The sequence below is a fragment of the Narcine bancroftii genome, chromosome 6, assembly GCF_036971445.1.
Source record: "Narcine bancroftii isolate sNarBan1 chromosome 6, sNarBan1.hap1, whole genome shotgun sequence".
Classification (NCBI taxonomy): Eukaryota; Metazoa; Chordata; class Chondrichthyes; order Torpediniformes; family Narcinidae; genus Narcine; species Narcine bancroftii.
This window is the reverse complement of record NC_091474.1, coordinates 64,531,139-64,543,344: the sequence shown is the minus strand read 5'-3', so window position 1 is coordinate 64,543,344 and position 12,206 is coordinate 64,531,139. Positions and strand designations below refer to the sequence as shown.

The window sequence follows — 12,206 nt, the reverse complement described above, 5'->3', positions numbered from 1 at the left end:
ACATATGCCTAGAACACCTTGGGATTCCCCTTAATTCTATATGCCAATGCCTTCTCTTGTCCCCTTTGAGCTCTTCCGTCCTTTCTTAAGCAGGGCGAGAGGGACCATATACTTCTCATGAGCCCTTCCTGTTTCCTTCTTCCTATATCTAATGCGAGTTTCCTTCTTCCTCTTGACTCATTGACTGACCCGTTTCGTCAGCCACAGTTCTCTTTTCCTACCATCGTTTCCCTGTTCCAGTGGAACCAACCCATCTTGAACCCTTCACAGTTGTTTCCTAAACTTCCTCCACATTACTTCTGTGCTTTCACCCTTAAACATTTGTTTCCAGTTTATTCTCACTAGGTCCTGCCTCATCCCTTCATAATTAGCCCATCCCCAGTTAAGTACTTTCCCAGTTTGACATTTTAATCCTTTTTCATAGCTATGTTGAAGCTAAGGGAGTTGTGGTCACTCTCACCAAAATGCTCCCCCACCAAGTGGTCCACCACCTGACCAGTTCATTCCCCAGAACCAGATGCGATATGGCCTCTCCTCTTGTCAGCCAGTCCACATACTAGGTCAAGAATCCTTCTTGCATACTCCTGAAAAATTCAGCCCCATCTATCCCACTTGCAATCCGTATATGCCAGTCAATATTAGGAAAATTGAAATCATACATAACTACAACCCTGTATTTCCCACACTATTCCAAAATCTGCCTGCTTACCTGCTCCTCTGTGTCCCGAGAGCTATAGACTACTCCCAGCAGTGATAGCTCCCTCCCTATTTGTGACTTCCACCTACACCAACTCAGTGGACGTTCCCTCTACAGCATCCTTCCTTCAATAACAGTGATACTATTCCTGGCCACTAATGCTACTCCCCCACCCCACTCCTTTTCTACCTCCCATCCTATTCTTTTTAAAACACATAAACCCACGTACCTGTGTCAGTCAATCTTGCCCTTCCTCCAGCCAAGTTTCAGTAGCGACCACAACATCGTAGTTCCACATATTGATCTATGCACCAAGTTCATCTCCTTGATTCCTAATACTCCTAGAATTGAAAGACTCATTTAAACCCCTCTCACTGGCTGCCTTATTTTTTGTCCCCTGTCTGTCCTTCCTCACCAACTGAAAGGACATAGAATCATGATTTTGTCCTTCTACCCTAAACTCTGCACTCACATTCTGATTCCCATCTCCCTGCCAAACTAGTTTAAACCCGCCCCAAAAGCTCTAGCAAATCTGTCTGCCAGGATGTTGGTCCCCCTCCTGTTCAGGAGCATCCTGTCATTTTTGTGCAGCTCAGACCTTCCCCAGAAGAGATCCCAATGATCCACAAATCTGAACCCCTGCCCTCTGCACCAATTCTTCAGCCACAACTTTCTGTTCCTTCCCTCTCTGGACCCTGGCACAGGCAGCATTTCTGAGATTACCTCTCCTGAGGTCTTGGTTTTTCCTGAATCCCTGTATTCCCTCTTCAGGACCTCATCCCCATGTGGACCATGACATCTGGCTGCTTGCCATCCCCTTCCAGAATGCTATAAACTCAACCAGAGACATCCCTGAACCTGGCACCTGGGAGGCAACATACCATCCAGGAGCCTCAATCTCATTCACAGAACCTCCTATCCTCTTGGCTAACCAACAAGTCCCCAATCACCATCATTCTCTTCTTCTCAACCCCCTCCCTTCAGAGCCAGGGGACCAGCCTCTGTGCCAAAGACATGACCATCTCAACTTGTCCCTGGTAGATAGTTCCCGCCCCCCCCCCCCCCAAACAGTATCTAAAACAGTATACTTGTTGAGGGGAACAGCCACAGAGGTGCTTTGCATTGTCTGCCTCTTCCCCTTCCCTCTCCTGACTTTTAGGGATGACTGCCTCCCTGAAACTCCTGTCTATCTCTACCTTTCCTAATATCCACCATTCATCCAGCTCCTTCTTCCCAGTTTTTCAGGAGCTGCAGCTGGATGCAACTTTTGCAGATGCAGTCATCAGGAACAAATGTGCTGTTCCTGACTTCCCACATCCCACAACCAGAGCACTGGACTGTCCTAAACACTGCCTCCATTTCCCACTCCTAAGTTAATTAAATTCATTAAAGAAATTTACTGGCCTTATCTCTGTGAGATCAGCCAAAGCCTCAGCTTAATTCACTGGGCCACTCCTCTTTAGCTACCCTTCATTTTATTTGTCCCTGCCAATTAATTCTAATTACTCCCTCCCACAAATCAACATTCTGCTTAACCCTTCAGTTGCCTTTCTAAAGGCTTCTTCAGGTGCATTCTCCGCCAAAAATGCGCCTGCAGAAGCAGATTCAGACCTGTGGAATGGTCGTTCAGGTGGCAGCGCTGAAAGAGCAGCACTGGCCATGTGAAAGGGACAGCTTCACGGGAGGCGCCTCGGAGCACACTCCGGCTCCTGTCCCTTCGGGCTGTCAGGGTTGGGATGGCTGGCTGTCAGCGCGGGGACGTCCCACGTGGGACGTCCCCACACTGATCCTACTGCCCCACTCTCTCCCCACAACCCTATATCAGTCCCCACACTGTGGGGCAGCTGGTGCGGGACAGTATTGTTTCCTGAAGGGTGCAGCATGCCCTGACAGAAGAAGATGTGTTATTCTTGAAACTTGCTTTGGGTCTTGCTTTTACAGTACAGGCACCCATAGGCAGAGGGGTCAGATTTGGAGAAGGATGAAAAATTTAAGTGGCAGGCAACTGGAAACTCAGGGTTACTCCTACAGGCTGAATGCAGGTGCTACGCAAAGTAATTACATTTGGTTTCTCAAGTGTACAGGAAACCATATTGGGGACACTGATTGCAATACATTAGACTGGAAGAAGTGCTAGTGAACCACTGCTTCAATCTATTTCCATTCTAGTTGGTGGGAAGGGAAGCAGTGAAAGTACAAGTGTTGATCTCCTGCGATGTCATAAAATGAAAACGAGCAAAGCAGGACTAATGAAAGAAGTGATCCCTTTGAAATACTCATGTGGAATAATGTATAATCAGAGGAAATGGAACAGAAACAGAAGAACAAGGAACGGAATGGAGTCCAATAGCAGGTGTTGGGGAGGAAGTTGTAGCGGAGCTAGCTTTGGGAGTCTGAGTTTCAAGTCACAGACATCTTTTGCAAGCCCTGAGACTTCCATTACTATCTTGCTCGCCTTCTTCCCACTCTGGTGATTTGTATTCTCTTTCCCAGTGCTAATGAAGGGCCCCAGACCTGAAACATCAACTATTTCTTTTTCCACATATGCTGGCTGGCTTGTGGAGTATTTTCAGGATTTTCTGTTTATACATCATGCCAACTAGAATAGATCCTAACTCTAGCATTGAAATACAGGTATCCCCTACATTATAGCCAATATTTTGAGATAGGGAATAATATTCACTTTTGCGTGCGCGCATGTGTGTGGGGCGGGGGAGGGGGCGTAGAGACAGGGAAACAAATATAAACAATTTATTTAATCTAATTTAAACAATAGTAAACAAATGTACACAATTTATTTAATCGAGCACTTCTACATACATGATATATGTAACATGGACAAACCAAAGCATCCCTCAATCAAACTAAGCCTTGCAGACTGTCACAATATCAGACAGCACAGTACCGATACTCTCTCAAGTTTAGAAGAACAAGAACATAATTTCATTGAAATATATCGATTCTTTCTGGGCTCAGTAGGATAGATGTGGATTTGATGTTTCTCTTGGCTGGGATGACTTGAGTCACAGACTCACAATAAGGGGGTGGGCATTCAGAATACAAATGAGAAGAAACATCTTGATCCAAGAGAGGGGTGAGCTTTGCATTTCTCCACTCAAGTGGGCTGTGGAGGCTTAGCTGCTGTGCATATTCAAAACAAAGATTTTAGATTTCTAGATATTCAAGGAATTAAGGTACATGATACAAATGCAGGAAAGTGGTGCTGAGATAAAGTATCGATCATGATCTTACTGAATCATTGTGTAGGCACTGGTGGCCCAATGACCTATATCTAACATTCTTGAAAGGAACTATCAGAATATTACATCCTCAATGATTGAAACAGTTACCAGAAGTTTCAAATGAAAGATTCATCTCAGTTACCTCCTGAGATTGTCAAATCACAATAGTTAGCTGTCAGCTAATTTTAATCTGTTGTCCATAAATAACTCCATGCATTGGGTATCATTCAACAGTGATGCAAATAGCATTGCTGTTTTGCCTCTATGATAAGTTTTGGAATTTTTTTTCTTTTTCAATATTTTATTAAGTTTTCAATAAAAGCACGTAAAAAAGAATAATCAGGTGTAGTAATTATATGTAGAAAAAACATATATAAACAAAGTAACAAACAGACTAAAGGAAAAACAAAAAAAGTATATTACGCACTTCTTTGGCTTGGCTTCGCGGACGAAGATTTATGGAGGGGTAAAGTCCACGTCAGCTGCAGGCTCGTTTGTGGCTGGCAAGTCCGATGCGGGACAGGCAGACACGGTTGCAGCGGTTGCAGGGGAAAATTGGTTGGTTGGGGTTGGGTGTTGGGTTTTTCCTCCTTTGTCTTTTGACAGTGAAGTGGGCTCTGCGGTCTTCTTCAAAGGAGGTTTCTGCCCGCCGAACTGTGACACTTAAAATGGCTCATTGAAAAAGACAAAAAAAAGATATTACTATTCTACAAAATCTACCCCATTCCCTTCCAAACATGTTTGTAATTGCATATAAATTTACTACCATAAAGAGACTAAAATCACAAAACAATATCTGAATAATCGTATAAATTATGAAAATAGTTGATAAAAGGACCCCATAAATTAAAAAAATTCAAACCTGTTACATTGCTAGAGCATCTGATTTTTTTTTCCAAAGTTAAACATGCCATCCTATCGGATAGCCATTGAGTATGAGTAGTAGGGACAAAATATTCTAATTTGATGGTATAGAAGCTCAAACTACTCATGTAGTTTGACCTGGTATCTCAACTAGTTATCTAACATCAAGAATTCACTTTGTTAGTCGGCTACCTTCAAATAACTTTAATGAAGGTTTTTTCTATTTTATAAATGACAATATTTGCCATGGTCCTGTTGTAGGATTGTCTTATTTCATTCTATATTATTAAATTCTCTAATTTTATTTAATTACAGCATTCCATTGAGTGAGTACAAATTGCTGTTGTGTGATATTCAGCAGTTACTGGTGGCAGTTACTATCCATTCCTGCAGCTCCTCTGGTTTACCATATTTTCGCATAATAGAAGATTTAATAACACTGCTTGGATACCTGGAGAACAGCAAGGATACGAAAACTAAAGGTACCCTTAAAAATTCAAGAGTTTCACAGGAAAAAGTTGATCATTGAAAAGATTTTAAAAATTTAGAAATTAACTTATTTTAACTTCATTCTTTTCTTAAAAAGTGAAATTGACATCCTTCACCCAGAAGACCTGTTTATTCAATTGAAATTTGATGTTTGCCAATTTTTAAGGAGGGTAGAGGAGGATTAATGTAACCAATTCCCATTTGGTAATTTTAAGAATTGCTGCAAACCAAGTAACTGAAAATAAAGATATATCATGCAGGAGTGGTAAACATTTTGCTGGTTAGCTTCAGTTGTATTACTTTTTAATCATTTTAATGTCAAGTATTATTTTAATAATGTTGGCATTTTTTGCCTTAAATTAGTTTTGTTTAATGCTATGTTCTAATGCTCCATCAGAACTATATAAAGCTAAAATTCTATAGGTATGTGAGAGGATGAAGAGTAGTCAAGTGTTAATATGTAGTTGTGAAATCTCTTTAAGGTGTTGGTGTTTATTTTTGGTATTCTAAGATGCCAGTACCTCTAAGGCAGCTCTCTCATTTAGGAATATAGAAAAAAGGATAAGCCAGCAGACCGTCCATAATTTTTCCTCTTTTGTTTCCTTTTGTCATCAGTCTTTAATGTATCTCCTGATTTTGAACATGAATATAAGTTTTCTCAATTTCTTTGTTTAAGTCATGTATAAATACTGTGAAAGTTGAAGCTGGTGCACATTCATCCTTTCAGTTAACGTATATACTTATTTGTGTTCCTTATTTTCCTTTTCCTTCCAAGTTCCCTTCCTGTTTTACTTCCGATATTCTCCTTTTGGTCCCTTAATGAATATCCCCTGGCTGGAAATCCACATGAATATCATTCCTGGATAAATTTAGAAGTAACAGACCCTTCACTCCCACAAGCCCGCACCACCCAAATACACCCATGTGACCTATTAACCTACCAACGCTGTACATCTTTGGAATGTTGGATGAAGCTGGGGCACCCGGAGGAAACCTGTGCAGACATGGGGAGAACAAACAAACTCCTTACAGTGTTGGATTCAAACCTGGGTTACTGGTGCTGTGATAACATTGTGCTAGCCTCTACACTAACTGTGCTGCCCCCAATCTGCTGTTGAATTTTTGCTCGTGATGCCATATTCAATTATGACATATTTAATTGTGAGACATAAAATGCTGAAAATTCATCAACTTTTAAAATTTGTCATAGAATCATGGAAATGTAATATTACAGCCAAGAAATTTAGCTAATTGAGTTCCTACAATCCAGAAAAATGATCTTTCTTAATGTCTAAAGCTGTGTGGGTTACAACGCTTTAAATGATATAGGTATTCACTTTAATTTGGCAGAACAGTCCCTTAATCCTAATAGCACTATTGTAAACCTTGAAACATCAGGTCCATTACACTGCTGTTGTAATGAGTGGTTTAATAATTTAAACATTATGCTTCAGGGTACTGGCTTTTGATCTCGTGATCTAAGCAAAACAGTGCCTTTAAAGCAGTAACTTTAAAATACAAGATTCTTGTAGGTAATATGGAAATCACAATAAAAGTTCAAATTACATTTTTGATCAATTAAGTCAATCAGAAAAATTAGGAAAAGTTATTTGAAAATCATTTCCATAACTAGAGGGCAACTGAACCCATGTGCTTGTTTCTACTGTGGATGATGGCATTGAATAATTAGATGCGTGAAGAATGTTGAAGTGTGGATTAAAGTCTCAAGATTAATATGAACCCCAGTGTGATGGCACTGCATTAAAGGTGTGTGCAGTAGAATGCATTTTCTATACCTTTGAATTTGGGGAGTCATACCAGATGGCTTTAAATATTTGAGAACAAGGACATAGAGATTGAAATTGAATTTTGTTATCACAGCAAGGCTAATTGTAGATTAAATCCTATAAGTCAACTTTAGCATTTCTTCTACTCCCCAAACCCCCTTTCCCCCATGCACCCCAGCTGGATGCATAAAAACAAACATTGAAGTGGTGGGATTCTAAAAACCCAAGAACTGGAGGAGGCTATTTAGAGCATTGCACTCTCTCATTATGCAGTTAGATCATGGCAAATTGTAAAATCAGAAATTTATGAGATAAAAAGGAGAGTGGTCATTTGGCCCTAATGTACATCAAATAAATCAAAAATTAATTTCTAGCTCCGCAGGCTTATTGTCTGCAACATTTCAAGTACTCTCTTTTTTAGATGGAACTAGTCTGTCAAATGGCATTTTTGGAGAGAGAAACGATTAAAGCTTCAGTCAATTATCTTTCATGAGCAAAGAAAGGGATGAAATGCGTTTAAGATCCAAAAAGAATGAAAGAAAGCAAAAGGGAAGTTGTATCAGAGCGGGGAAAACACAAAAATGTTGGAGGAACTCAGCAGGTCCCACAGCGTCCATAGGACGTAAAGATGTATAACCAAAGTTTCAGGCTTGAGCCCTTCTGTACTGTGGATTATGGAGGGTCATGTGGCCTCTCCTTCTGGGACATTGTGTGAGTGTGGTTTATGAGGATACCATGACCTCTCTATCTGGAATCTGGTGGGAATGTGGACCTCTCTGTATGTAGTCTAGTTGGAAGTAACCTCACCTGCCAGTCAAGGGTTAGATCTGCCTACACATAAGGCTTGAAGCACAATTGGTCCTCACAGGTCATGTGGATGAGTCTTGCATTGAAAAAGCCGAGCACGTGCAGTCTCTCTTTGTTTGCTGTTGCTGCATGGAGACCATCACTGAACTCCAGGTTGCAGGCCACAGGCAGCTCCGGAGGGCTGAATGCAATGGGCTCATCCCAGATCCTGACTGTGGACGATGCTGAAGACCAGATTCATTTGATATACTTGTTAGATGTAATTCATTTACTGTTTGTTTGTTAGTGTGCTGTGCCTGTTAGAGATAGAGAGAATTGATGGTACTGTGTGTTTAACCCTCACATTCCCAATCAGGAGTTGAGAATGTTTAGTCGTGATTTATTCACACCCGATGTATAGTTATTTGTGTATTATTCCAGATTGGTCTGTGTGTTTGTGTGTTCTTTTGTGAATTCTCCTGTACATAAATAAAGTCCACTGTTTGTTGATAACACATGTCCAGCCTTGATTCTCTTTGAGCCCATTGAACCTATTCTTGAACACATACCTTCTTTTGAGGTATTTCATGATGGACCAAACACGAACACAGCTCAGCGCGGACATTGGCGACTTCAGGGGTTTCTACGAGGCTCTAAAGGCTGTGTACGGCCCCTCACCCCAAGTCCAAAGCCCGCTGCGCAGCTCAGACGGCAAAGTCCTCCTCAGCGACAAGATCTCCATCCTCAACCGATGGTCAGAACACTTCCAATCTCTTTTCAGTACCAACCGCTCAGTCCAAGATTCCGCCCTGCTCCAGCTCCCTCAACAGCCCCTAAGGCTAGAGCTGGATGAGGTTCCCACCCTGGATGAGACATATAAGGCAATCGAACAACTGAAAAGTGGCAAAGCAGCAGGTATGGATGGAATCCCCCCAGAAGTCTGGAAGGCTGGCGGCAAAACTCTGCATGCCAAACTGCATGAGTTTTTCAAGCTTTGTTGGGACCAAGGTAAACTGCCTCAGGATCTTCGTGATGCCACCATCATCACCCTGTACAAAAACAAAGGCGAGAAATCAGACTGCTCAAACTACAGGGGAATCACGTTGCTCTCCATTGCAGGCAAAATCTTCGCTAGGATTCTACTAAATAGAATAATACCTAGTGTCGCTGAGAATATTCTCCCAGAATCACAGTGCGGCTTTCGCGCAAACAGAGGAACCACTGACATGGTCTTTGCCCTCAGACAGCTCCAAGAAAAGTGTAGAGAACAAAACAAAGGACTCTACATCACCTTTGTTGACCTCACCAAAGCCTTCGACACCGTGAGCAGGAAAGGGCTTTGGCAAATACTAGAGCGCATCGGATGTCCCCCAAAGTTCCTCAACATGATTATCCAACTGCACGAAAACCAACAAGGTCGGGTCAGATACAGCAATGAGCTCTCTGAACCCTTCTCCATTAACAATGGCGTGAAACAAGGCTGTGTTCTCGCACCAACCCTCTTTTCAATCTTCTTCAGCATGATGCTGAACCAAGCCATGAAAGACCCCAACAATGAAGACGCTGTTTACATCCGGTACCGCACGGATGGCAGTCTCTTCAATCTGAGGCGCCTGCAAGCTCACACCAAGACACAAGAGAAACTTGTCCGTGAACTACTCTTTGCAGATGATGCCGCTTTAGTTGCCCATTCAGAGCCAGCTCTTCAGCGCTTGACGTCCTGCTTTGCGGAAACTGCCAAAATGTTTGGCCTGGAAGTCAGCCTGAAGAAAACTGAGGTCCTCCATCAGCCAGCTCCCCACCATGACTACCAGCCCCCCCACATCTCCATCGGGCACACAAAACTCAAAACGGTCAACCAGTTTACCTATCTCGGCTGCACCATTTCATCAGATGCAAGGATCGACAATGAGATAGACAACAGACTCGCCAAGGCAAATAGCGCCTTTGGAAGACTACACAAAAGAGTCTGGAAAAACAACCAACTGAAAAACCTCACAAAGATAAGCGTATACAGAGCCGTTGTCATACCCACACTCCTGTTCGGCTCCGAATCATGGGTCCTCTACCGGCACCACCTACGGCTCCTAGAACGCTTCCACCAGCGTTGTCTCCGCTCCATCCTCAACATCCATTGGAGCGCTCACACCCCTAACGTCGAGGTACTCGAGATGGCAGAGGTCGACAGCATCGAGTCCACGCTGCTGAAGATCCAGCTGCGCTGGATGGGTCACGTCTCCAGAATGGAGGACCATCGCCTTCCCAAGATCGTATTATATGGCGAGCTCTCCACTGGCCACCGTGACAGAGGTGCACCAAAGAAAAGGTACAAGGACTGCCTAAAGAAATCTCTTGGTGCCTGCCACATTGACCACCGCCAGTGGGCTGATAACGCCTCAAACCGTGCATCTTGGCGCCTCACAGTTTGGCGGGCAGCAGCCTCCTTTGAAGAAGACCGCAGAGCCCACCTCACTGACAAAAGGCAAAGGAGGAAAAACCCAACACCCAACCCCAACCAACCAATTTTCCCTTGCAACCGCTGCAATCGTGTCTGCCTGTCCCGCATCGGACTGGTCAGCCACAAACGAGCCTGCAGCTGACGTGGACTTTTTACCCCCTCCATAAATCTTCGTCCGCGAAGCCAAGCCAAAGAAAAAAGAAAGAAACAGCCTACTTCTGTTTCTTTATCTTGTGATCTTGTAAATTGGAACTAAATGTGAGAATGGTTTAGGTCATGGTGGAGTGGCCGAGCAGACTCGATGGCCGGAATGGCCTACTTCTGCTCCTTTATCTTGTGATCATATCTTGAAACGCTGGTTATATATCTTTACCTCTTATGGATGCGCAAGGCCTGATGAGTTCCTCTAGGACTTTTGTGTTTTTACTACAATCGCAGCATCTGCAGATATTCTTATTTCCCTTGTACCATAGGGTAATGGCATGGAGAGGATGTTTCTTATGGTGGGGGAGTCTGGGACCAGAGGGCACAGCCTCAAAAATACAAAAACGTCAAAGACGTTGGTGAATCTATGAAATTTGTTGCTGCAGATGGCTGTGGAGGCCAAATTGTTGGATATATTTAAGATGGTAGATAAGTTCTTAAGAAGGAAGGAAATCAAAGGTTAAAGGGTAGAACACACTTGATGATTCGAATGGCCAAATTCTCCTCCTCCTCCTTATGCGATGACAACCTCCATTTGTTCTCTTGCCCTCCACTCTTTCTCTGCATCTTAACTTTAGTTTCTTTTTTTTTCTGGAAAGTAATTCACAAAGCACTATTTTTCTCTTTTGAGCATCTTCTGTTTTTATTTAACAAATCTAGCATATGTGATCTTTTGCTTTTGTAAATGTTAAATGTGAACGTTTTTCTCTCTACCGTCTTTTCAAGCTTCTCACAATTTGTGAAAACACTCTTTTTTTCAACTCCCATCTAATGTCATTAATTTGTACTATGCCCCAATTAAAATTCTCATCACGAGGTGAAACCTGTCATTTTTGTCACTTTATCCAAGGCTTTTATAATTTTATACATCTTGTTTAAAACTTTATATTACTTATCTAATCTAGAGAACACAACTCCATCCTGGCAAATTTTTCCCATAATTAAACTTCAGCCCTGGCAACTTCTTCACAGATTTCTATTCCTATCACATCCTTTCTATAAAACTATGCACTGTAATTTAACTAAAGCTTAATTTAAGCCTTGTTCTCCCTCTCTTGTGTTCTATGCCTTGTACCTGTATAATAAAATTATCACTTGTAACAAGCAATCTGCTATAAAATTAGCTGGTAAAACAACATCAATGGAAGAAAAAGAATTGTGAGAATTTTAGGCCACAGTCTTTCATTAAGACGAGAATGCAGAGGGGAGATAGCCAGTATAAAGTGAATGAGGTGGGAGGGGTTGGACAGGGGCCAGTGGGGATTGGTGAACCAGGGAGGGGTGAATGATCACGGACAGAGGCAGTTGATAAGCATGTGCCAGACACAGGGGGAGAGAGAGAGAGAGAGAGGCAAGAGAGGAAAAAAGAGATCAGGTGGTGGAGACAAAACCTGTCAGTGCTGAAATTTTGTAAGGTGACAGACTGGCATAATGACAGATGGGTCCAGGAGGTCCCAAAGAGGGGAGGGAGAAAAATTCAGGGCAAATGATAGAAACAAAGGATGAGAATAAAATTTTCTTCCTAAAGAGACAACACTATAGAGGTAGTACTGATTAAACATATGGGCCTAAAGGTAAATTAATCCCTTGATCCTGATGGAATGCATCCCAGGGTACTGAAAGAAATGGCGGAAGTTATAGTATATGCATTTACCAAAGATGTCTGGCTTTGAAAGATT

The 12,206-nt window shown here is 42.4% G+C and overlaps 1 protein-coding gene across 6 annotated transcripts in view; it reads left to right on the top strand.

Moving 5' to 3' along the window:
• The window catches only part of lyst (lysosomal trafficking regulator), a 344,523-nt gene that overhangs the window by 238,987 nt on the left and 93,330 nt on the right, over positions 1-12,206 (top strand). For all 6 annotated transcript variants that reach the window (XM_069885166.1, XM_069885165.1, XM_069885164.1 and 3 more), the window contains exon 27: positions 5,119-5,285. In XM_069885166.1, the coding sequence (XP_069741267.1) occupies positions 5,119-5,285 (167 nt within the window). The remainder of the gene's footprint in view (positions 1-5,118; positions 5,286-12,206) is intronic.